The sequence below is a fragment of the Lytechinus pictus genome, chromosome 2 (assembly GCF_037042905.1).
Source record: "Lytechinus pictus isolate F3 Inbred chromosome 2, Lp3.0, whole genome shotgun sequence".
Classification (NCBI taxonomy): domain Eukaryota; kingdom Metazoa; phylum Echinodermata; class Echinoidea; order Temnopleuroida; family Toxopneustidae; genus Lytechinus; species Lytechinus pictus.
In genome coordinates, this window is record NC_087246.1 from 24783030 (window position 1) to 24811017 (window position 27988).

The 27988-nt window shown below is 36.0% G+C and overlaps 1 protein-coding gene across 1 annotated transcript; it reads right to left on the bottom strand.

Moving 5' to 3' along the window:
* Nucleotides 1–424: 424 nt before the first annotated feature.
* Nucleotides 425–26699, bottom strand: LOC129282486 (fibrillin-1-like). The gene is made up of 22 exons (XM_064113918.1): nucleotides 25854–26699; nucleotides 22867–23146; nucleotides 20004–20126; nucleotides 18534–18659; nucleotides 17166–17294; nucleotides 16549–16683; nucleotides 16055–16174; nucleotides 15364–15483; nucleotides 14662–14784; nucleotides 13712–13837; nucleotides 12882–13004; nucleotides 12063–12188; nucleotides 11395–11517; nucleotides 8922–9047; nucleotides 8453–8545; nucleotides 7768–7863; nucleotides 6946–7041; nucleotides 5835–5930; nucleotides 5208–5309; nucleotides 3995–4100; nucleotides 3523–3639; nucleotides 425–2634 (listed from the first exon to the last, which is right to left on the bottom strand). The coding sequence occupies exons 1-22, from the start codon at nucleotides 26016–26018 to the stop codon at nucleotides 2574–2576; spliced, it is 2712 nt and encodes a 903-aa protein (XP_063969988.1). The 5' UTR covers nucleotides 26019–26699; the 3' UTR covers nucleotides 425–2573.
* Between the last annotated feature and the right edge of the window lie 1289 nt (nucleotides 26700–27988).

Consider the following 27988-nt stretch of genomic DNA (forward strand, 5'->3'; position numbering starts at 1 on the left):
TTGATGATCTGAAAAAATCTAATAGATAAAGTTTGAATGGGAAAATTTAACAATCAAAGAAAGATATTTGCAAATTGGACGAATGAAAGTTAACAAACGAAGGCTGCAAATAATTCATTATCCTAAATGACGTTGAATTCGATTATTGATGACATTAAAAATTTCCACATCACCATACAAAATTAAAACAGTTGAATATTGTTGAACATCGCTCAAACCCAAATAATGCTCAGTTAGAATTTAGGCATAAAATCCATTTCAGGACAAGAATTTCAAGGGCATGCACAAAAACAACTATCATTGCTAATGTCCGTTAAGTTATCTAATTGTATCTTCTCAATTAGGTGTAGGATGGTTTCGAAATTATATGAAGCATTATTTTTATTTGATTACACAAACATAAAAACTACTGTAAAAATATAGCTTTACTGAAGTTTAACAGAACTTTTCATTCTTTATTGCCTATGATTTACTCTCCATATGCAAGCAGTCAGGATACTGACACTACTTCTATACCCCACTGTCCATATTCAAAATTATAGTTAGCGATCAATGAATTAATTCAGTACAAGCGTTTTTATTTCTCATTTGTCAAATAAAAGAATACAATATAAAAACATAAAAATGGCACATATAAAATAGCTTGGTTACACATGATGTAAAAAAACATGACACATGAGAGATGAGAAATGAGACGCTAAATGTTCGTGAAACGATGTATACTCAGGAAAGACGTAAAAAATAACATACTGAATATACTGTTTCATATATTTGTCTGTCTTGCATGATTTAATTCTGTATAACGATCCATTTTAAAGTTATCACACCTTCACCATAGTGAAGTCAATCTTCAAACTTCTGAGAAGCTTAAAAACAACTATCATTGCTAATGTCCGTTAAGTTATCTAATTGTATCTTCTCAATTAGGTGTAGGATGGTTTCGAAATTATATGAAGCATTATTTTTATTTGATTACACAAACATAAAAACTACTGTAAAAATATAGCTTTACTGAAGTTTAACAGAACTTTTCATTCTTTATTGCCTATGATTTACTCTCCATATGCAAGCAGTCAGGATACTGACACTACTTCTATACCCCACTGTCCATATTCAAAATTATAGTTAGCGATCAATGAATTAATTCAGTACAAGCGTTTTTATTTCTCATTTGTCAAATAAAAGAATACAATATAAAAACATAAAAATGGCACATATAAAATAGCTTGGTTACACATGATGTAAAAAAACATGACACATGAGAGATGAGAAATGAGACGCTAAATGTTCGTGAAACGATGTATACTCAGGAAAGACGTAAAAAATAACATACTGAATATACTGTTTCATATATTTGTCTGTCTTGCATGATTTAATTCTGTATAACGATCCATTTTAAAGTTATCACACCTTCACCATAGTGAAGTCAATCTTCAAACTTCTGAGAAGCTTAAAAACAACTATCATTGCTAATGTCCGTTAAGTTATCTAATTGTATCTTCTCAATTAGGTGTAGGATGGTTTCGAAATTATATGAAGCATTATTTTTATTTGATTACACAAACATAAAAACTACTGTAAAAATATAGCTTTACTGAAGTTTAACAGAACTTTTCATTCTTTATTGCCTATGATTTACTCTCCATATGCAAGCAGTCAGGATACTGACACTACTTCTATACCCCACTGTCCATATTCAAAATTATAGTTAGCGATCAATGAATTAATTCAGTACAAGCGTTTTTATTTCTCATTTGTCAAATAAAAGAATACAATATAAAAACATAAAAATGGCACATATAAAATAGCTTGGTTACACATGATGTAAAAAAACATGACACATGAGAGATGAGAAATGAGACGCTAAATGTTCGTGAAACGATGTATACTCAGGAAAGACGTAAAAAATAACATACTGAATATACTGTTTCATATATTTGTCTGTCTTGCATGATTTAATTCTGTATAACGATCCATTTTAAAGTTATCACACCTTCACCATAGTGAAGTCAATCTTCAAACTTCTGAGAAGCTTACAATAAGGTGAGTCTGGTCTCATGATAAATTTAAATCGATCGAAGATAAGACAAATTTAAGTTTAGATTTTAATCCCTATTGGAAAACACATATAGTGTCTCAGCGTATCCAAGAGTGTTCACAGTGCGGAACGCAATGTGAAAACATCTTCACATTGTTACATTTGAGCACGTTAGCATTTCAAAAAAATCAATTCTGTTGACACACACTGTGAAAACTCACACTTTAGAGGTATCCACAGTTTGAATGTGAACATGTTAAAATGTAAGATACATATTCACATGGTTAATATTGTAATCACACTGCGATTACACCGTCTGACACTGTATTCTTCCAGCAGGGTTTTGATGATTATTGTCCTCCATTGGCAGCACAAAAGCAGAATACAAGTCAGTTTTTAAACAAGAGACGTACAACATTGAAATAATCTCTTTTTGGACGACACAAATCTCCAGCTACATCACTTAAAACCCGTTCTCTTCAAACAATGCGTTGAGCGTCATCAATCTTCACCTTTTATCTCCTCGTTGAAGTTGTTAACATGATATTCTGTATCCGACCCTGGTCATGGTATCATAGACGTACTTTTGCACAGTTCTGGAACGAATCAACATGATAAATGTAACATTACTATAGAACGATCATAAAATAAAGAAGGAATGCATTATGCAGTGAACTTGGTTAAAGGGGAAAGGTCTCAGAATGAACAAGAAGAGTGAAGAAGAATATTTACAAGCTAATCACTTTCTGTGATTAAATCATTATCACTGCTTTGAACTTTTGAATTTGAAGGGTTGATGACACATCTAAACCATCTCGCTGAGGAGCTTTTGACAACACTGGGAAAGGAAAAGAGGGCAGTTCTACGAACATTTGAATGTGCGTGTATACGAATGTATGTTGGGGTCTGAGACTAATCTTAACATCTTTAGCATCACCACCCGAATAAACATTGAAAGAAAAATGTGTATTGCTGAGCATGCCTTGTAGCCTTAAGGACCTTTGTGTACATCTTCCACACTCTTTGCCTTTCGTTGTGTTTCCGATAAAAATCCCCAAATACATCTATTTCTTTTACGAGTTATCTTTTATCTTTTTGATTTTTGAATAGGGGATGCTGGTTTGAAAAAAAAATACAAAACAGGTTCTCATTCCAATATCAAGGTGAATTTGGTGAATTTTCTAGATTTTACCATACCAAACTGATTTCCAGGGGGGGTGCTGGCTAGAGTGAATAACATACGCAGCACCCCCCCCCCCCCCCCCCGCTTCCCAGGACCATCTGGTAGAGGCTGTGAAGCACTCACTGAGATAATGGATGTACTACCATTGAACATGGTAGGCTAGATCACAGTATGTTTCATTTTCTCTGCTTATTTGAGAACTTTTCTCCCCTTCTCTAACTGTTTCTCATCTATTTTTTCTGAATGTACAATTCCTCTTTAAATCACAGTACGAGAGTGCTACGGTTCTGAAGTGACCAACCTATATACTGTGCATGTCCTCCAGCCAAAGGTTCCACACGGTTCAAGCTTGCTTTCCTTCACGAATCGTCTTGATCCACGTCGTAAAGTCTGAGAAAATGTTTGGAGTGGACAGTTGCTAAAAAAAAGGATTCAGAAACAAGAACAGGTAAAAATCAACATGAATTTGAAAATAAGTTTTATTTTTCAAAGTGTAATTGTGTGAAGAACTAGCAAATGTTGATGTAATTTATTTTCCATGGACATAAGTGAATCAATGACATAAGTTCCGATTTGGGGTCGAACCAAAAAGCTCGCATTAATTCAAAGACAATTTGTTTATAACCGCGGATACAATGGAATGCTGCCTCAACCTCAACGAAACAGACTCTATTCCGATCACAGCATTTTGCTTCCTTGCATAATCATCCATCGTGGAGTCTGATTTGTTGGTGAGAATCGGTATAGCTGTTGTGAGTTGTACATGTTCTTACCGTTTCTCACATCTCAATCCCGTGGTTCCAGATGGACAGCGACATCTATTGTTTGGTAAGCAAGTACCTCCATGTTGACATGCAGGGCGGCATTGGACATCACCAACTAAAAGAATGATAGATCAGATAAGAGATTCATGTCTTTGATTAGTCTGTTATATTAATTTTTAATGTTTTCTTTTGATATCAGTGTGAAGAGAGTCCTCCTCCTCCTCCTCACCCCCCCCCCTCTCTCTCTCTCTCTCTCCCTCTCTTTCTCTTTACCTATCTCCCATTTCTCCTATCTTGCCTATTTGACACACTGATGCATGATACCAAGGTGTATAGCTACACTTGTTGATCCCTATACACGTTCCTCCATTTCGACAAGGTGTAGAACATCGAGAACGCTCTATCTGTCTCCTCTCTCCTCCTCCTCCCCTCTCTCTGTTTCTCTCTCTCCCTCTCCTACTCCTACTCCTACTTTAGTATCTTAACTATTTGACACATAGATCCATGATACAAAGGAGTACAGTCATACTTGTTGATCCCCACACATGTACCTCCATTTGGACAGGGTCTAGTGCGTCGATTCGGCTCCCCCTCCCTCCTTCTCTTCCAACCCCTCTCCATTCCTCCACTCTCTTTCTCTAGTTCACTCCCCATCTCGCTCTCCATCAGTCTTACCTAGTCGACATACTGATCCGTGATATCCAGGTGTACAGCTACACTTGTTGATCTCCACACACGTTCCTCCATTTCGACAGGGTCCAGTAAATCGAATACATGTACATGCCCCCCTCCCTCTTTCTTGCTCGCTCTTTCCTCCTCCTCCTCTTCTCTCCCTCTCCATCTATCATACCTAATTGGCATACTGATCCATGATATCCAGGTGTACAGCTACACTTGTTGATCTCCACACACGTTCCTCCATTTCGACAGGGTCCAATCAATCGAATACATGTACATGCCCCCCCCCCCCCCTCTCCCTCTTTCTTGCTCGCTCTTGCCCCCTCCTCCTCTCTTCTCTCCATCTCCATCTATCATACCTAATTGGCATACTGATCCATGATATCCAGGTGTACATCTACACTTGTTGATCTCCACACACGTTCCTCCATTTCGACAGGGTCCAGTAAATCGAATACATGTACATGCCCCCCCCCCTTCTCCCTCTTTCTTGCTCGCTCTTTCCTCCTCCTCCTCTTCTTCTTTCCCTCTCCATTTATCTTACCTAATTGACATACTGATCCATGATATCCTGGTGTACAGCTACACTTGTTGATCCCCACACACGTTCCTCCATTTCGACAGGGTCTAGTACATCGAGCACGCTCTGTATGTACAAAAACATTATTTTTAAATAAAGGGCTATTCATTTTAAAAAAAGCTCAATGTATTTCGTCTAGAATTTTGAGCAATGATGATTTCTTTGCTCTGGTCATGTTTTAAAAGGGAAATAGAATATATCTCCATGTTGAGTATCATCTATCCAGAATAAATGATGTAAGAGGGACACACACGCACCACCTCACACTGCACCTAGCATGCTGTATATAAGGCACCAATAATACCACCTCAGAATCACCACATCACCTGAAGCACTGGTAGCACCTGACACAGCACAACCCTCTACAGGACAGCGTGTACGTTTTTTGGAACAGTACTACTTCAAGATTCAATGTACAATTTATTGTCTGAATCTAAGCGAAAACTTTACCCCCATTAAGTAAGGTACTACTCACAAAATATACCATCCATACAAAGGTTTTTAAAGAAATATATATTTTATTCACAGTTGCACAGCAGTTACTAAAATAATGTTGATAGAATTAAATGGGTTCTTTTCATTTTTGCTTACCAAATTGGCATCTAGGTCCGTAGAATCCAGGTCGACAGATACAGGTATCGGAAGCATAACATATGCCTCTATTTTCACAAGCTGGTTGACATTTAGCTAATGATAAAGAGAGAAATGCCTCGAGTGAGGATTACTCGTAATCATAAAATATCTCTCTTTTAAAAACTCAGAATGTCCCACCTGTTTTATATATTGGCGTCTGTTACAGAAAAGGTCACCCTTAAAATAAATAAGTATAGAAGTTGTATTTGGTTGCAACTGTTTATGAACAGGCCCCTTGGGTCCGTCTGTTAAAGACTTGCCATATAGATTCAAGTCAAATATAAACTAAGACTGATCTTAAATTCATTATTTAAGATATGCGAATCTCAGCTATAGCTTAGTTAGAATTTATTGAATCTATTTGAAGAACGGGCCTAAAGATATATCATTTTCATATTAGTTGAGTCTTGAAATGACCATTCATCTGTCATGGTTCATAATTCATATTCATATACCAGCTCTAAAAAGAATCAAATGCGTCAATTAGAAAGAACATCATCAAATTAGACACATTTAATTGCAGTAAGGATTGTCACTCTCCTGAGCAACTGTCTGTTATCTCAGCAAAGAATATCCATTAGTTCAGTTTTCGTTTTACTCTTATTCAAACATTCGCATCTTTACATACAGCTATTGAATTGTACAACCACCATGACCACTGTTACACTGACTCTATATCAGACATGGTGCACGATTAGTTAAAAGTATTTAGTATAACTTCTGTATTGTTGCAGAAAGACTCCTTGAAAAATAAGACATCAATGGTATTATAGCAAATGTTTGAGCTTGCCGTTTGCGATTTCACCATGTGTTGATAAACACAGGACCCGTAACACAAAGCTTAGCAATGAATATAAAATATGTAAGACCTCTTCTGATTGGTTACTGGCCAGTATTTGGAATCAAATGCGCGTGTAACATTGATCTTGATAAATCCAGTTAGCGATTGATCGTTAATCTTGATGTTACGGAGCGCTGGCCTGCTTACTTTGTACACTTTCACAAAACTCCGATAACTTCGTTAACTAATGAAGTATCTCCCTTCTTGCTCTAGATAATGATAACTTACGTGTTTGACACTGATCTCCTTCGAATCCTGCTGAGCATTGACATTCGTTTGGTCCGATGCAATTACCGCCGTTCATACATGGTAGTTCACAAGTAGCTAGAGGCAACACAATGATGATTAAGTTATCATTCAGTCAAAACAACGATTCTATGTATAATGTTTAATCAAAACACACACATATCTATTTTTTAGGAGAGGATTTCATTTGTCTAAATCTATTATGAAAAGTTGGGATGTAATTTTTATAACGATGCTGTTATTGTTATCTATTCATAAACATGTAAACTATCATCTGTCATTCTTCTGATTAATATGGATAATGTGGCTGCATAAAAGGCAGCTATCAGCACAACAAATGAAGGACCTTGGTATTTTTTGTAGACAAAAGTTATGATTTACGCTGACTGTACACGGGTTCGTTTGAGCATGTGAACGTCGGTTCTTTTACACGAGAATATTAAGAGTCTCATGCATTTGAAAACGTCTCGTTTACACACTTATAAAAGCATTTGTAAATAGATAAACATATAAAGTTTCAAGAAACGGGATCATGTGATGTTTGCTTTTTGTAGACAAAAGTTATGATTTATCTTCTTTCTCCGCTGAATCAACGTAAAGATTGTTTAACCCAAATTTAAAACATATTTCCTCCACCGCTTTGACACATTGATCCACAGAAAGTGTCTAAAGAGTTGTATACGTGCATCATTCATGGCAGTGACATAACACAAAATGATCAGTTGTCAATACAACTACTTTGATTCCTGAACAAGTATTATTCCACAAATCATGCACATTGAGACAAGGTTTTGTGAAACTTACGTAGATGGCAGTACGATCCAGTATAGAGACTTGTACATGAGCATTGGTTATATCTCTGACAGGTCCCTCCATGCATACACGGTGGGTTACATGTAGCTGTAAAGGAGAAATATTGTGAATAAAATGAATCAACAGCAAATAGATCATTTTACAATTATCCCTCGCGTCTGGCCTATCGTTCTGATATTGCTCTACTCATTCATATCGTTCTCTTTCTATCCAAGCTACCCTCCCCCTTGCATGCAATTCAAATGATACATACTGTAAATATGAATGATTCCATGTAATTTTAATACGCATTCTATATACATATTGATTGTGATTTAATATTTCTGTGATTTTGATTGCACTTTTCAAACAACTGTGACTGACGTTTTAACTTACTCATCAATTTATATCAATTCATTTTGTTTTCTTACTGGTCAACTCACATGCCATAATGTATTAAACATCAGAGCTAAGTCAATATTATTGTACTTAAAATCATATATTGTTTGATAATACGAATAGCTCATGGAAATAAAAAAGGTCACTATTTTTATGTCATAATTTGAGTTTGCATTTAATTTGATAATTTTCAGAACTAATTTGAAATTAAACATGTAATCTTTAAACTGTCCAAAATCCGAAATTGTTGTCAATGATCCATTTAAATAGTCGTGAAAATAGATATACTAAAACTTACGAGTACACGTTGATCCTCCATACCCTACAGGGCAGACACAATTGTTTGGTCCCGTACATCTCCCATAGTTCAAACAGGGAGGGTCACAGATGGCTATGAAAAGATAGAATGGGGTTTACAAAGATATAAGATTCATGAATGCGAAATTGTTATCGGATACATTTTTTTTTCTTTCCATAAATTCCTTATCTCCATATCTTAATCTATATTTCGATTTATACTTAAGATGTATTCATTGAAGAACGTCATATTCACATATTCGCACCAGGAACAGTGTCACGTTTTTGAGCCAGACAATACACGAGTAATAAATCCCTTTGAACATGTTGAAGGTGGCTGTGCCCACGGATTTCGGGTTTTCTGCCCCCTCATAACCATGATAATTACAAAGGAACTGTCAAGCTGTTCTTGGAGGTAATAGTAAAGTAAGTATTAATTTGGTTCATGGTGTATATTTTAAGGTACCTACCCTCACACCTGTATCGGTTTCTTGGCCTGACCATATATCCATTCCTACATGTACAGTGGTAACTTCCTTCTGTATTCACGCAATTGTGTTCGCAGCCTCCGTTTGCATCGGCACACTCGTTAAGATCTGTAGGAATACATACATTTATTGAAGTGATGTTAATGGCAGCATTACTTATGTGCTATGAAGCATTGTATCACCAATTTTTACCAATTTTCACAAATTTTTACAGGTATTTATACTACAACGACTGTTTTCTTTCAAACTACTGCTTTCGTTGGCGCCATCACTATCAGCCTGGTCATCGTTATCATCAACGTCACCATCACAGTCACCATCATCACCATCATCGTCATCACAACCATCGCCACTACCATTGTCGCTATTATTGTCATCATTATCGGTATCGCTTATCGTCATTTTCGTCACCATCAACGTCACCATCATCGCAAACAGTGGCGTAACAGGCGGGTGGGCAGGGGGGGCAAGCTGCCCCCCCCCCCTGGCGGATTTCACCGGGAAAATACAAAAACGGGAAAAAGAAAAAAAGGGAGGGAGAAAGAAAGGGAAAGGGGGAGGAAAGGGGAAAAGGAAAGGGAAAGGGAAAAGTGAAAAAAAAACGAATATTTTTTTTTAATGGAAAAGGAAAAAAAGCGGGAAAAGGTACGAAAGAAGAACATTAATTTGACAAAGAACAAGTCATTCCGAAATAGGCTTATGTAATGCAATAGCATGATGGGAAATAAATAAAAAGATGACAAAATGTCAAACAATAGCGGGAAACGAAGGTAGATTGGAATTAGTCAAAAACTAAATTAGAGAACAAAAGGGACAAGAACAACAGTAACAACACGACCGGGCTGCCAAGGATAAAAAATAAAGATCGGGAAGAAAGATAGACTGCATACAACATTGTGCTATAAGCTTGCTAAATTTTATGCTAATAAGCTACGGGGGCTTTGCCCCGGACCCCAAGCAATAGGGGCACTCCATAATAACCAGCGCCCCGTTCAATCATGTTCAATATCTCTGGAGTACAGGCGCGGGGGGGTCTTAGTTCCACACCCAAGAGGAAATAAAAGAAATTATAGGAGACAACGAATAATGAAATGTGTTATTTGCTGAATATAATGGAAAAATCTGTCACATGATTATAATTTAATTTCAAAAGGCAATTTTTTTTCAGCTGGCTTTTCACGCTGGCGACTTTTAACGAATTCAATTCAATTCACTTTACTCACATCCATTAAAAAGGTTCAATATACAAAATACAATATTATATGAACAATAAAAAACAATACTTAAATAAATCAATATAATGACAAATGTAGAACTAACATGCAGTGCATGTACGACTGTAAATTTTCCCACATTGCTATATTTTACCCCCTCAAATATTGTTGGTTCATTACGCAACTGGGCAACTGGGTTGAATAAATGTGTAAAGCTATATTTTGTATATACCCGCGATTTGATTAAAATAGCGGCGATCTGCGAGGTTTAAATGACTTTGATATCAAGAAGTTCCGGGGGCTTCGCCCCGGACCCCAACCACACAGCACTGCCGTATATATATGAGTATGGAAGGGTTGGGCCATTGGCCCCCAAAAGTTCTACAAACCAAAAAAAGGAGGAAAGAAAATCAAAGGAAAAGTGTAGGATATCATTTTATTTACTGAATATAATTTCAAAAATATCTCAGTTCGATTCTCATGAAAAGGTGATTTTTTCTCGCTCGCTTCGCTCGCTCGGGACTTATATTAAGCAGCTTTTTAGCACATGTTTCATACTGCGCCCCTTCTTTTTTAACTCTTCATGCTACTGCCGCAAAGAATCCTGTTCACTGTGGTACAGACCACAAAATAGGAATGGAAAGAGAGGAGAGTGAAATATATTATTTTCTGGATATCATGTCAAAATCTATCACAAAATTTGATTTTTGTATTAGAAAGGTCAAAAATTTTGCTCGCTCGCTTCGCTCGCTCGCAACTTTTTTTTTTTCAAAAATAAATGCTGCCCGATACGCAATATCTGGCCCTCTCAGAATAGTCGCCTCGTTACATCATTACGCCTGTTCATGCCATGGTATGACCGGGAAATGTTTGGCTCTTGCCCCCCCTGGCCACCGACCCCTGTTACGCCGCTGATCGCAAACATCATTGCAGTCCTCATCATCGCCTCAATCATCGTCACCACCAATCTCATGAGAAATCCTTAGTGGAAGCATTGTGTTCTGTCTCAATCGTTTTGTACATCTAGTGGAATCATCTAACATATTTCTTGTATTCTGTTCGTCTCTTTGTTTTAATTGCGTTGTTTCATCTTCGGGGTTTTTTATTCAGCACGGACAAATACAGATACGCAATAAACACGGATATGAAAAAGTAACAAAATGTAATATTCAAATAGAATTTAGAACATTCATCATCACCTTCATTATCACTATCATCATCATCATCATCAAATATCTTACCATCACATGTTCGTCTGTCTTCATTAAGTACGTAACCTGGTCCGCATGAGCACTGGATTCCTAGTTGGTCAAAGCGACAGACCTGATCGCAACCACCCTGCTTTTGTTCACACGTTGTTATGGCTAGGTTAAAACAAAATGGTAAGTGACCAACGTTTTATTTTTACGGTTGTTAATCAAATGCAAACAAATGTTTGAAATATAAAGAATTGCAAGGATTTCTCATTTGGTAAGTACATGATACGCCAATCAACGTATACTGGGAATACGAACCCACGACACACTCAAGATATATATAAGTGTTAGAAATTATACATGTACAATAACTTTGGTAAATTTTAATTAAATGTTTTGAAAGAAATGGGGGAAGCGAATGATGGTGAGTGTTGCTTAAATCAAAGTTCTCCAGGGCTATTCCCCCTTTCAAAAACTTTGATGAGGCCGAAAAAATGTAGTATTTGGTCTAATGGTTAAGGCACCGGTATTCTAAGCTGGGGGCCCGGGTTTGATTAATTTGGGGGTTTAAATAATGTTTTCAAAAGGGAGGATAACTATGGGGAACTTTGAATTAAGTTACTCCTACCATTGGAGAGAGAGGGGAGATAAGCACCAGTCGCCCATCCACCATCCCTGCTACCCCATCCCTTTCCCGGTCTCCAATTTCTTACCAACACAGCTTGATGAACTAGATGGTGATATGACACTGGTGGGACCACAGTCGCAACGGTAAGTTCCGGGTGAGTTGATGCAAACTTCCTCACATCCTCCATTGTTAATGTTACATTCGTTGATGTCTGCAAAAAAAGGTAAAACGTAAAGCAAAAAAAATGATTAGTTTCAAACTGAAAGTGTTTGTTTGTTGCTTTTATTTCTGCAATCAAATAGAAAAAAATACATACACAAATATGTTTTCATGTGCATTTTGAAATACATTTTACACATTTGATCTATTATTCTAAAATTACCGTAAAATTATTCATGCTATTTATATATTTTATACCTGTATATATAGATATATACGTAGTAAAAAAAATTACTACAAATTTGATGTCATTTGTTCAAGGAAATATCTGACAAGCAAAAAACAGATCCCCAATCGCCCATGCATGACACATTCCAGTAAAAAAATTGAACCTCTCGAAAGTGGATCTCCGCTGACATCTTAAAATCCCCCCCCCCCCCACCCACCTCGAATTGACTTTATTACAATTTTTTTATAGTTATTTGTCAAAGGAGATCGCAAAATACAGAAAAAAATCCGTGATTTTTCTTCACCATCCACATCTCTTATAGGATCGTGATGGTGTTGGAAAACTAGGATAGTGAACAAATCTGTTTAGGGGAAAACCAGAACTTATGCATTTAAGGGAGCTTAGTTACTTTAAATATTTTTCATAGAGAAAAAATAAGTTAGATACAGCTGTGAAACCCTATTCGCTTAACCACACCATCCACACTCCAAGAATGAGAAGGAGATAATTCCTTACCAATGCATGACGATCGATCTGAATGAAGCTGGTATCCGACATCGCAGGAACATCTGTACGAACCATCGGTATTGACACAATGTTGCTGGCAGAGATTGTTGTTGAGCTCGCATTCATTCTTATCTAAAAACAAAAAATATCAAATCACATTTTTCACGTCTATCAGAATAAACAATGCAATGTTTTTGTTAACTTGTTGTCGTTTTGATGCAACTCTCGGACTATGCGAGTGTTACGGCGCCCTCAGCGTTCGTCAACCGAATTATCTGATTAAACAAGCTTCCGTGGCTGTGACGATGCTGTTCGTATTCAGGTTTTTAAGACAAAATGTTACTCTTGCGTGGGGTAGGATCTGCCCGTCGTAGCAAATAGTATGCACACATCGCTTCAACGAACTGTACTTTATTAATTCATTCATTCATATTTCTGCAAAATAGTAAAATGTATGCTAACTCCCGACGAGAAAGAAAGAACAAATCATAAATACCTTAATAAACAGGTACATTACTTATTAGTAATAATATCAATGTTATAGAAAGATGTGCAATATTGTGATACCAAGAGCATTAAGGTGCTTCTGTAAGGCTACAAACAGGTTTGGAAATAGGAATGTAAAGTTGCGCACCGATGTTGAGTTAGCAGGGGGGTTCGGTTAAATAGATATGTATTCTTACGTTTGATTACTGGTCACATTACCAAACATATACAGTTCAATTAGATTTATATGATTAAACAAAAGAGTTAAATTTTGAAGCTTTCATGTAAAAGACATAGACATTCGGGAATAGAAATGAAAGGACTGATCAATGAAAGAAAAGAAGTGATCTTACCTAAACATTGTGAATGGTCGTATCTATCTACGTCATATCCTCTTCGACACTCGCAGTTATAGGTACCAGGTGCATTGGTACAGATATGCTCACAACCTCCATTGTCAATGGCACATTCATCAGCATCTAAAATTGAAACATACAGATAGTTATTATTATTATTATTGTTATTATTATTATCATCATCATCATCATTATTATTATAATCATTATTATTCATATTATTATTATCATCATCATCATTATCATCATTATTATTATTATTATTATTATTATTATTATTATTATTATTATTATTATTATTATGATCATTATCATTATCTTTATCATTATCTTTATTATCTTTATTATCATTATCTTTATTATCATTATCTTAACTATCATTATCTTAATTATTATTTCTTTTGCGTCATCTGTGTCTGGGAGGCGAAAAGCGATCTGAATCACTATGACCCGCTGGTCCAGTGTTTCCACTTCCCGAATTCCGGGAAATCCGAATCATTCTCAGGTAATTTTCGGGAAATGAAAAAAAAATCCAGGAAATTCCGAGAAATCATGGTCCGATGTTTTTTAAAATAAGATTTGAAATTCCATGAAATGTCTATGAATTTCAGGAAATTTAAGATTCAGTTTTGGGAAATTTGTTTTGGATCTGTGGAAACACTACTCAGGTCTCTCCTATTTATTCGTTTGATATAATGGAATATCAGAAGGAGGAACGTTCTTTTCGATAATTGGACATTATGAGAGTGCTGATGATGATGATGATGATGATGATGATGATGGTGGTGGTGATGATGATGATGATGATGATGATGATGATGATGATGATGAAGTTGATCATTATCTTCATCATACCAAATACGAAGCGCCCATGAATTAGTTTTTGAGGCTACTCGTCGATTTTGTTCTTTGTAATAATTCAGACAGATACGTCATATGTAACTTACCATCGCACTGTTTTCCATTACCATGGAAACCAGCATAACATTGACAGAAGAATGAACCAATGATGTTTCCACATCTAGCAAATTTATGGCAATCGTGTTGAGCAGTGCCACACTCGTCGATATCTTTGGGAGGAAACGAAATCGTTAAAAAAATATTTTGATGGGAATTATAAATTTTTTTAAAATGAGGATAATGTTAAAGTGAAGACGATATTCTATAAAAGAGATAATATATAAATATTTTAAATAAAGTCGGAGAGAGAGAAAGAGAGTATAAATAGAAATTAATAAATAAGTCAACATGATTTGGTTTGTTGTTAGATAGCAATACACGTATCATACGACAAAATGTCTTCAAATCTAAAACATGGAGTCATAACCAAAAACATTCATTATGATGGAAATATTTTTTTATGTCTTACAGTAAATTAGAACCCCTTTTTCTCTCTACTTCAAAGTATTTTTAATCATTTCATACCATTCCATTTTCGATTACTGTAATGCATTTACAGAACACATAGGCATTTGCAAAACTTGAATGGGTTATTTACTCTGAAATTATAGATATATGATTTATACGACTCTTCAGAAATCACGAGTTTTTATAAAGAATGTGTCAATCGATTGAGTAAGCCGTTTACACTCTAAGTTATCTTTGTTATTTGCTTTTGCTATAAAATCTATAATATTGAGTTAAATTACCTTGGCAATTAGTGACGTTGCCTTCGTACCCTGATGGGCAGACACACATAAAACTGCCTAGTAGATTGACACATAGAGAGATCCCAGGGCATATGTTCTCTAAAACACACTCATCAATATCTGAAAATGAACATTAAAACATCACTATATAACAGATTGAAATTGGTTTTAAAGGCGGATAGTTATCTTGTGATTCTTGTCCAGGATTCGCAAACAAATTCACTGATATAGGAGCTAGATATGTCACAATCATTTAACAAGTCACACAAGATTTGCTATATGATACCACTATACCATACCGTTAAGAATTCTTCCCGCTGCCGGGGTCCCAAGCCGGCGCGGAGGGCCATCCACGCGGTCTACCAGCAGGGTGCTCCCATGTATTGCTTGTATTGAACATCCAATAGTCCAATAGATAGTTAATGTCTCCTCAATCGTTTAAAACGTTCAGGTATCTCTAGTAATTCCACGTGTATCAAACACTAGGACGAGAAACGTTATACTTCTCATTTTGTCAGAGGCAAATTTGTATATTATAGATCAATAATAGTTGCCTTCTTAACAAACAGAGGGAAAGGAAACTTTGGGTAAATTACTCACAATCAAGGAGATTGCAATATGTATATGTTAGGCCAAGAAATTCGAATGTTTAGGTGATATGTGAGGAATGACCTCAGGCAATCCATCTTACCTCCACATCCTTCTACTGTCTCCTCATACCCGTCGTGACATACGCAGAGATACGATCCCTCACTATTCTCGCAGGTGGCGCCCTCTCCGCAGAAGTTTTCCACCTCACATTCATTGAAATCTTAAAGAACAAGAATTGTATACATGTATATCTTAAGAGAACATCATTACAATCTATACGTACTTGCCAATACCTGCTGCGGTGTTGGGAAGAAGTAACCAATTTATAAAACATATTTTTAAATTCATTTCCAGAAACAAATTGTAGTTTCCTTTCTAAAGATTGCAGAAATAGTACACTAACAAACACGTTGAATAATAATATAGTACAACAATTCTAACAGATACGGAGCAGTAATGAGGACAACAATAAACCACAGCCCAAGTCAGTGGAATTAAATCAGGCAGGGCTTCACTTCGTCCTTTTAGTGTTTTTATCAAAACATCAAGTGGTTCACAAGAGATTCAATTTTTTATGAATCCGTTTCCACTTACCTACACAGAAACCATTTTCATCCAGCTCATAGCCTTCTAAACACCTGCAATCATAGGACCCGGGTGTGTTCAGACATATAGCATTAGGTCCACACAGAATGTGAAGAAGTTCGGTGAATTCACATTCATCCACGTCTGAAAATAAACAAATATAATATCAAAATAAATGCATTTGTTATTGGAAGTATTCCAGCCATATTTAGGACTATTTCAACATCTTCACTATGAAAAATAATAACAGACCGCTATTTTTTAAACCATCCTTTTCTACATAAGTATTTTTAACTTCATTCAATTTTTCTTTTCAAAATTTATCCCACATGCGAGGAAATGCTACTGGTTTCTAGAAAAAATGAAATTATGAATAAGATTAGAAGTGAAATATAGCACTAAAATCAAATATCATACTACAACCGTATTGCTGTGTTATGTTGTCATACGAGTATTTTAATTAGCTCGATAGGCTGGCTATAATGTTTTATTTATTTACAATCAATTGTTTTCTAATAAATTGATATAATAATTACATTCAGTCATCCATTCACACATACTTTCTTATATGTATTATTGTGCAGATATTTATAAGTTATTTTAAAGATCGTATTTAAGAAGTATACCTTCACAGTTTCCATCTCCTAAGAATGAGAGGAATCCCGTTCGACAGTGACACTGGTAATCACCGATCACATTGACGCAGTCACCACCAATACCACAGATATCAGGGTTCTCAAAACACTCATCAATAGCTAAAGAATCAGAGAGAGAGAGAGATGAAGAGGAAGGGAAGATAAAGTGAAACAAATTATTTATCTTTATATGCAACCCCCCCCCCCCCCCCCTTGAAATCGTTTCAAACATCCTGGCCCGTATTCTGAAGTCAGGTTCAACTTAGATCATGGTCTAACTCTATGATAAAATTATGGGAAGCCAAAAGTGTCAAAATATTTATTAAGTTGTATGTTTGATATATTTACTGTGCTTTCTCCTGATTCTTCAATGGTGAAGACAGTCATCTATTTATACTTCATATACAACTATGAATGATTTGAGAGTCAAATGGGCTGAAATATGATATCTCTACTGTTAGTAATTTATGCAACAATTGGCTATCCATACTTAAACCACAACTTTAAACCTGAGTTTAAGTTAAACCCGACTTCAGAATACGGGCCCCTGCAATTAATCAACGAGAACAAGCAGCGAGTGAGAATTAAATGGTAGCAAGTTTGTATCATACTGTCATTATCAAATTACGCTGTACAGCCATGACAGCGTGATTGCTCCTGTGACATTCGCTCCTGTCTTATCTCAGAGGGCATGGTGTTAGAGTTTGGACCTTAATAGAGTTTTTGGTTCAGAACATCAGAATAATGTAAAGATAACGATTAGGGTTTATTAGTTTTGGAATTTAGATTTTAAAATAGGTTTGGCTTAACGAGAAGATTTTCAATTGGAGAAATTGTCGCCAGAGCAACTGTCATTTGAAAACCATTCATTTAGGTACTTTATTTGTCGTCCAAAATAATTATTTATCTACTTGAATTGAATATAAGATTAATTCAAACAGGTATATCTATATACCTATACCTCTATGATTCGGGAAGAACCAAACAAAAAATTAGAAAAAGGTGGATATATATCTTCCTGAAATAATCTTGAATAAGGATTTTTTTTGCTATTTTGAAAACTATGCCTAATTACAGTGATATTAATCTCAGTGCGATTTTCCTATCTTTAAATAGTTTTAGAACACTTTATTTCAACCACTGTCATGTACATTGAAACAAATCTATCAATTTAATTGCAATTATTTAATTTTCTTCATTTATATACATTGATTTTTATTTAAAAATTCATTTTTGTTTTAGAATATTTATTTTTTCTCATTTATGTATTTTTTTTTTGTCTGGAGGTAGGGGGAGAGCTCAGCCTTAATCCCAATCTTCAGAAATATTTCGTAGACGCCATTTCACAATAATACATACCTTCACAATATCCTTCATGGCCGACTGGCGAGTATCCGCTGTTACACATACACACGTGGAAACCCGGTCTGTTTAAACAAATCTCATTTTCTCGACATATCCCCTCCTGTTCACACTCATCAATATCTGTAAGATGACATGATATCGGAAAGATGGTGGAAACACGATCTTTAGAAATAAATGGCTGACATACAATAATTCAGTTATTTTGAGTCTTGACGGCTTTTAATCACGTTTTACAGGTTTTGCCATTTCGTCGAAATTTCAATTGTCGAAGCCAAAGTGACACAAGCCTTTTTATAGCTTGCAGATTGAAGCTGGAATTTTTGGTCAACCTGGAACTATCGTATATCATTTTTTTTTTATTCGGGGGTAATACAAAACACAAATGTGATTGTCGTAAGATAGTTGCCAGTCGAGCAATTATTAAGATGATGGTGATACTGATCCGCATCATTTACACTGTGCCATATTTCTGTTAAAGACATTCATAGGCGCAGTCTCATCCGATTAAGCTAATTACTATACATCTGCTGAAATAAGTAAATAAATATTAAGCCTATTTTTATCAATTTCCTGTATAATTATGTCTAGTCTGGTATAATAGAATCTTACCTCAAACTTGAGTGTGGGTTTGTTACTTGATGGTCCCCCAGTTCACACTTTCGACACATCAAAATAAGGGTTTTTATATATGGATAATTTGAAATATAAGTTTTCATTTAGAACATTAAGTGTTTCTCCTTTTTACCTAAGATAAGCTTGCTAAGATTATCATAATTATGCATTCTCTGATATGACAGATACAGTTCTACAATTAGACCGTTTCGTGTTTTTTTTTATTGAGGATCTACATACGCTGTTTTAAAACAGTGCTTTTCTATTCAACTTAATTCAATTCAATTCTACCCAATATCCATAAATTTAGGTCAGAATATAAGATTGATCATGTTAATGGCGATGTGATTCTTTTTCCTTTGAAATCCAAATACCACGGATAACATCTTACAATGTATTGAGTGTACTCTTTTGTCTTTATGTCAATTTTCACTGGGCATTGCACTGTAAAAAGTATTGGGTAAAATGTTTACCACCACGAAGGTAATTATGTGTCCAACTAATTTGGGGCAGTATTTTACCAATGCGGGAAGCATATTGTCCAGTAAGGTTTAAAAATAAGGAGCAATTACTTAAGAATGGGCAAAATTTTCATCACATTGCATGGATAAATCAAAATGCCCAAAAGAAATGCTCAATGTTGGTTGGACACATAATTACCCTTATGGAGCACTTTTACCCAATATTTTTTAGAGTGTGGTTATATAATGCATCTGATGAAAAAGGGTATCTTAGCTTTACAAAATCATATGTAAATTTTGAATGTGATTGAGTTATGATAAAATATAAGTAATTCTAGCTTCATTTTTTTTCTGCGAGGCACATTCTAAGAAATATACATGATGAAATTACCTGTGCAATTATAACCATCTGGATCTAAGATATATCCATCCAAACAGGCACACTCGTAACTATCTAGGCCAATGGGAAGGCATATATCCATACAACCACCATTGTCAATAACACACGGTTCAACTGAAAGAGGAAAACGATACACAATGAGAATAATACAATCAAACATAACCATTATAAGTAATAATTCAAGATCAATTCGACTCACTTCCATTGCCGTAATGAGTCTATTTTTGAGAGAGAGGGTACTGTATGGCATCTGTGAAAAAAATTAAATGACCCGAACTTTTTAAAATGAAATGTAATTTTGCGAGTTTGACATAATATCTTAAAACATGATACTGCATCTTACTAATTTTCCTTCCCTCTTGCCATTTTTTATTGGGGGCATGGCCTCCCGAAGCACCATCCTAATCTGCACATCAGTGATTACGTTAAAAAAACAATGTAAATTATTGATAGAATCGACTCTGCCCGTACCAAAAAAGAAGTTTCACTTGATTGAAATTTATATCAATAGTAGATCAATACATTTTTATCAATGTATGAATGATAAAGTGTTAAATAAAGTAAGGTGACACCCAAAAATGCCGAGTTCATAAAATTGCAAAACTGCTCAAGGTTTGTTCCGATTTCGAAAGTTCCATATCTTCATACCTAGGTCGTAAAATCAAGTTGAAAGTGCAAATGGAGATGATTTTTTCGCCCCCCCCCCATTAAATGGAAAATATGCAGGGTCCGCCCCTGGAGACATGCGATCGTAAGAACAACAGACAATTGTGAATTATAAGGAATATCAGGTACGCATGTTAAAGGAAATGGAAATGGATGAGGAAGTAGAATGATGTGATATCAAAGCTTCCGCACTTACAGACAAAACAAAATCATAGTTACTTGACAAACTCGTAGGAAACAGGTCACCATAACATCCGTGTGGGTTTGTTACATTCTTCCTTTCTAGATGTATTGGTCACAATTATGTCAATAATCGGTTCTAATAAATCAATCATATGTCATCTCCAAGTAAATGAAATATGCTCTCTGTCTCTTAATTCTATGACATGCAAAACATAGAGACTATGGCATTTCTGAGTCAAACAGTAAATTAATGCAATTGTGTCTTGATATGGCAATATACCATTTTTAATAGTCCCCTCGCGATTATAATTACCTATTCTATTTTAATTTCTGTCATTCGGGCGAACGTTTCGTAAAATTACTCCTCAGACGTTTTATCAGACATTGTGTTTTCCAAGAATTAACATGGTCAGGGGCGGATCCAGGATTTTCCAAAAGGGTGGGCCAACACAAAAAAGGACATTTCGTCCACGAAAAAAAAATTAACGTCATTTTTACATTACAAATTCTAATCGTGCCTCTCAAAGGGGGGCACGGGCCGGCTTTGCCCCCCCCCCCCCCCCCTGGATCCATCAGTGACCATCTTGGTAGTATTCCTTCTCAGTCAATCGAAATCAAGGATCGCTGTTACGTCTTTCAACTTGCCGGACGAAAAAATGTTGATGAAACGCCTCCCCGGTATTTGGCAAACGACAAATAATGTTGAAACACTCCCCAGATGCTACCATACTTATACCGTATATAGGTAAATGGGTACCGGTAGGAAGTAATTCCTTAAAAAGCTGTGTGCGCTATGAACGCCTAGCTTAGCCGGGTAATATAGGAGCGCCTTGAGCACCTAACAAGGTGGATATGTGCGCAATATAAATACCCTATATTATTATTATTATTATTATACTGAAGTCTAAGATATTAGTGTATTAAAAGATATCACAAGAATTGTCTTTTCTTCAAACATCAAAAGAAACACAACTCACATTTTAACACTTCATAATGACTCAAGTTTTTTATCGTGTCCCTCTGTACATAGTTGTTCATCAAGTCATGTGTAAGGCAACAAACATCTTTTTTAAAAACGACCCATGCTCATTACAGTTACTGTGTGTTTCAAACTATATAGACAAGGTCAAGGGCTAGATCACTGGTCGAATTAGCCGCCATCTTGAATCTTCGTAAACTGTCGACCTTTCCTTATCAAATTTCTGTTGAAAGGACCTGATATGTCAAACTGGGATGTCAAACAGCACTTTCGTGCACCATGTTGCACTGTGAGGTAGAACGAGGAAATTAATTTGCTTTGATTCATTTTTCTTATTTCAACTAATTATGTTTAAATTTCCTATTGTTCATTTTATCCCATAGCTTAGAAGCAGATTATAAATATCACTTTCGAATATACTTTTAATGACACCTGACTAAACTGGATGCAAGAGTATCCGGGATTCAAGCAGCCAGCCTACTTACGAGCTTAAATATTACTGATTAAATAAATGTATTTTAGCGTTTAACGTTTTAATCTCTCTCAGGTCTGTCGGATGGTGACGATAAAGGTCAGTCCCAGATGAAGGTTTTAATGATCGTTTCGAGATTGACAGACATCTTAAAAACAAACCCAACACAAGCACTATTCAATACATAACCTACTCACGATCGAAGTGTTGAAAGTATTGGGTTATATTCTTAGAGTATTCCCAGCATACAATTTCCTCCCTTTAGACATACCCATTCCCCACTCCTGGGTGATTTTATTTTGAAGCTACAATAAGCTTTGGGGGTTTTGGGGGTGTTCTTGTCAATATTTTTCGGTGTCATTACTTGCCCATGAGAGATCGCCTAAACAAACTCTTTATAGCATGTATAATTTACTGGCCCCTTCTCGAGTCATCGTTGTATACAGCCAACCCCCCCCCCCCCCCCATACACCACACACACACACACCCTCCCTCACACCCACACACATACACACACCGCATACCACATTAGAGTTGGGTCATGCCTCACCTACCTGAACTTCCAGCTTGATAATTAGAACTGAATGGGTGCGATGATGATAATGGACCTAAGTAGCTAGCACTTTCTGAAGGGGTCGTAATCTTAGCAGTGCTCGTAGTTTTGGTCGTACTTTTACTCGATGTCGTAATCGTATTTTTTGTACTGGTACTCATAGTCGTACCAGTTGCTTTCGTTTGGCTTTTTCCTGTCGTCGTGACCACGTCCCTTGACGAGCTCGGACTCGATGTCGTATTCATGCCACTGATCAAGCTCGTACTCGTACTCGGAATCGTCTGTCAAAATGTAACCAAACAAATTTTAATGGACAATTCCGCATTAAGAGAGAACACGCAGTCGCACCAGCATACATAACACTGAAATTTCATCAATACCAGATGTAAAAAAGTTATGACACTTAAAATGTTAAAGATATTTGCTTAATGCCACAAAACAGTTAATTGCACACCACAGATGTGCAAATGGGTCGTCGACATCACACACTCAATATTTCATGATTTTGTATTATATAAAATATGAAATATTTCAATTTTTAAGTTTGAATTCATTTAATGGATTTCTTGATCGAATCTAAGCAAATTAGAGCAATGTGATTTTTTTTTCATTTTCATTAAGCAGTCGAATCCTAAAAAATGATTAAATGAAAAAAAACAAAAAAAACAAATCTTCTGATACATAACGAAAAAACAACAGTATAGAATAATTCCATTCAAGCTGGTTTATAATATGAACTTACAGCCTTCTTTCTTTTCCTATCTATCACCCCCTTCTATCTCCATCTCTGGTCCTCCTTCCCCCTCTCTCCATTTCTACTTCACCCCTCTCTCTCCATCTCTCCCTCCCCCCTCTTCCTTTCTCTAATGCTCGCTCTCTCCCCCTCTATCTCTCTCACTCTTCCCATCACAAGCACATGCTTCTGCCATCACGACCATCATGTCAGAGTCAATTTAGTTTGTCGCTGTAAAACATAATCCCATCCCATGACCTTGAGATTGGAGCTCCAAGTTCAACCTGTACATGCTTACTCTATTTTCATTATACTGTTTTCATTCGACCAAGGAGTTACTCCTTGGTTCGACTGAAAATACTACTTGAGACATGTAGATGGCCAGAAGGTCTGACGTTCTGAGTATATCATGATTTAATCATAGAGCTATTAACAGTTAATAGCTCTATGATTTAATTCTGGGTCGCTTGTTTTTATAACCGCCATGGCAAGACGAATAGATAGACAAGTGTCTGGAAATCGTGCGACCAACAAGTGCAAAATGACATCATCATGTGATAAGTGATGAGTACCCCTAACAAACAATATATTATGTAATTTTTGACTGCGAAATAATGGATTGATAATTGGTCCTTATGTAATGCCGACTGCGAAGTTATTTGATAAGTAGCCATTTCCGACAAAAAGGCGCGAGCCGTGTTGTGTAAGGAGTCCAGCTGCATCTGTGGAAGATGTTGTAATTGGGTGGCATTATATCATCTTGGCAACAAATGAATAAATGTGCATTATATAATAAACAACGTCATGAAAATACAACGCATAACTTTAATGTCACATTTGTCACGTTCTGCTTTCAGTGGCGCCAAAATTGTTACATCTAAACCTATCGCTAAATCTTACAGACTGATTCTTGGACACTACACACTAAGAAATAAAGGTTCAAAATTGAACCCCGAAAGGTTGATTCAAAATCAGCACCCTATGGGTTCAAAAATTGAACCCTGCGGTTGGGGTTCATTTTTGCACCCTGCGGGTTCAAAACTGCACCCCTAAAGTTTAAATTGAACCCCTAGGGATGCAGTTTTGACCCCAACTGCAGGGTTCAATTTTTGAACCCCAAATCAGGGGTTAAATTTTTGAACCCATAGGGTGCTGATTTTGCATCAACCTTTCGGGGTTCAATTTTGAACCTTTATTTATTAGTGTGTACGGTATTATCTGGAAATGGAACGACTTTGGTGACGGGCACAACCACACAAAATTACATATGCCATTCCAAGTCATTCATCATTAATCCATCCTATAGTGTGTAGAATATTTAAAAATATCGAAGACACATTTATGTCCAGAACTAAAGGCCCGTATTCTGAAGTCGGGTTGAATTCAAACTCTGGTTTTAAGTCGTGGTTTAACTATGGGAAGCCAGTTGTGACATAATTCAGTAACAGTAGTGGTTAAATGTATATCAGCTCATTTTAGTCTCAAATAACTCTTAATTGCCTGGGAAGGGTGCATAAGATAGTTGTCTCCACCATTAAAGAATTAGAGAAGAGCACTGTAAAAATGAGCGGCATACAATGTAAACATAATTTTGACATATTTGGTGTAGGAGAACTATCGAACAGAAAATGAAACTAATTAACCAAACCAGGGTCCCTTAACACAAAGGCTAGTGATTGATCGTACGCTTGATCTTTGCGATGGATTGTACATTGTAGTCTATGGAGTCGATCGTAGAAAATGTTATTATACGAGCATTTCTAAGTTTTGTGTTACGGGCCCCTCATGGAATGGGATAGTTGCCCAGTACGGAGGAAAATGGCGTTCAGCTGTAGAGGCCTTTTGCACTGCCAAGTGTGAAGAGGATTAAGTAAGTAAGTAATACAGTGACGTATCTAGGAAAAACGGTGCCCCTTGCCCCCTGTAGGTATGCCACTGCAAACATACAAAGGAAAGCGGAGCGAGTCCAGTCCCTCTCAAGTCCCTGGTCCGACCAACCATACACGCTATACGCTACTTTCAATGACATAATTTATCATCGGTCGGTTTAGAGCCGATATCATAAGAAGTGTGACTGTAATAATACCATCATGACCATGATAACATGTATTCGAATAAATCTCAACAACAGCCATTTTTACATACCATTTTATTACTTTAATGTAATGCAGAAAAATATGATAAAAATACGAGTGAAAACTTGTGACTGAAAGCAATTGTTCACAAACTGCATGGCCGATGAGAACACAACTTACCGCGGTTGTAGACGGATCTGTCGGGTTAACATGTTGACTATCCTGCGTTGTAGCTGATGTTTCTACTGTCTGGTTACTCATTGTTACATTCCCAGCCATCTCGGACTGACATAAGATATGGTTCATCGAAAATGAAATTATTATGATTCGGAATAATTTATCCATCGTTGTAAGTTCACTTTTCACGTTGCAGAATCTAGATGTTATCAATCATATTCTGACTGTATAATCCCACCCACGTAAATGGCACCGGAGGTTGTTGGCAAAGTTTCCAGGTTTGCGACACTCTACTACCAGACGACACAGGCTACTACGATATTCAAGCTCGATAGCAATCAATTACACCTTCGACAAAGCTCAAAAAAGTGAGTTGATTAATTGGCTACGTCCATCGTGTCCATAGAATTTGATGTCTCGGGTCATAATGCTTTAATCCACCGTTCCAATTCGGATAAACCCCCGCCGGTTGGCTGAGTGTTCAAGTAATCTGATGGCCCATAAAGCCTGTCAAATTGCCGGATATGTTGATATCCGCTATCACTGTCCTAGCTCATCCTTTTCTTTTTAGCACATCGGGGATGACACAGAATCATAAACAGAAACAAACCTTATGTCAAAATACCTATTAGCGAAAAGCCACAATCTATCCTTTTCTTTACCCCTTCCTTTTTTTATTTTTTTCTGGGGGGTGGGGGTCCTTTTTAACTATTTACATGATTAACAGTCTGTATGTTACCAAACCATGGTTAATTCTTCGAAACCAACGCTGTGAAACGTAGGTGTATAAATATTTTGTTATCAAATGTTAATATATAAACCGACAATTGTGTTTGAGTTTTGATATCCAACTTTAATATCATATTATGAAGCAGTTAAGTGAATATGACTATAGATCTATACGAAGCAGTTTATAGGCATATCATCCAAATATATTTTGCTATTTCAGAATTCACAAGAGGCCTTGTGCATCTGCTATTAAGATGGTCCCTGCTCTTTTTATTTATATTCTTAAAAGTTATTATACACGTATAATGATATTTGTATTTGTTTTTATTGGAAATTAAAAAAAAAAATATTTTCAATATTTTGCCAGCAGAAGGTCAATAATGATGATATAAGACAAAATGGGAAATGAGCACAGTGTAGGAGTTGCAAGGTATCAGAATTTGACTGACCTCATGATCTTTCTTTGACATGAACTTCACGTTGGGTTTGGAAAACATTCATCCATCGAGTTGCTCCTATTTTATTTCACCGTTTATCGTGTTTATTTCCACAATACTGCTTCTTTACTCAGGCCAACTATCACTTCAAAAAAACATAAAAATAATGATAGAAAAGTGTCGAGTATTTCAATAAATCCAACTTTTAAAAAGGGGGTATTGACAAGGCCTTGTTGATTGATGGAACGATCGTGCCATCTTCCTTGAGATAAGATTAACAAAGAACATGTATTTATTTGAAGTTTTCACATTATTTACAATAGCACACCATCAGTGTGTTTTGATCCGATTCGTTGGTATGTCCGTATTATAGGTTTTATACTCTACCATTACGGCAAGTTGATTTCATGACAAAATTCTTCAAACGAGCAAAACAGTGAAAGTTAAAATTCAACAAAAAATCGAATGAATAGGCCTATATCAACAACTTTCCTTGATTTTTATTGTGATATGCAGATGAGTGAGCCGATGGATATAAGGCGCATTTCGGCGTACCTATATGATTTCGTATAGATTAAATAAATAAAATACATAGATTTCTTAGATTATAGATTCATTTAACAATTTATAATTGTCTATATTGATCATTTATATTTTTTATAAAGGTGTTATTGTGGAAAAGAAAAGACCACGTGAATTATTTATGTATGATACATTAATGATTTATATACAAAATTATTTCTTCATCATCTCGATGTCATATTTTAGATATATATGTATTTTCTCGTCCAGATTTCTTTTAAGAAAAACGTTGCAAAACCAATTAATGAAATGAAGTTAAATATATTTTGTCCTTTATCTTTATCCTTTTAAGGAATGTCATTTTATTTGTCCAGGGGCTTGTTGCAGAAAGAGTTGCGTTTAAACGCAAGTCAAAATATCAAGCGCAAGTCCCGAATACGGGTGTTTCAT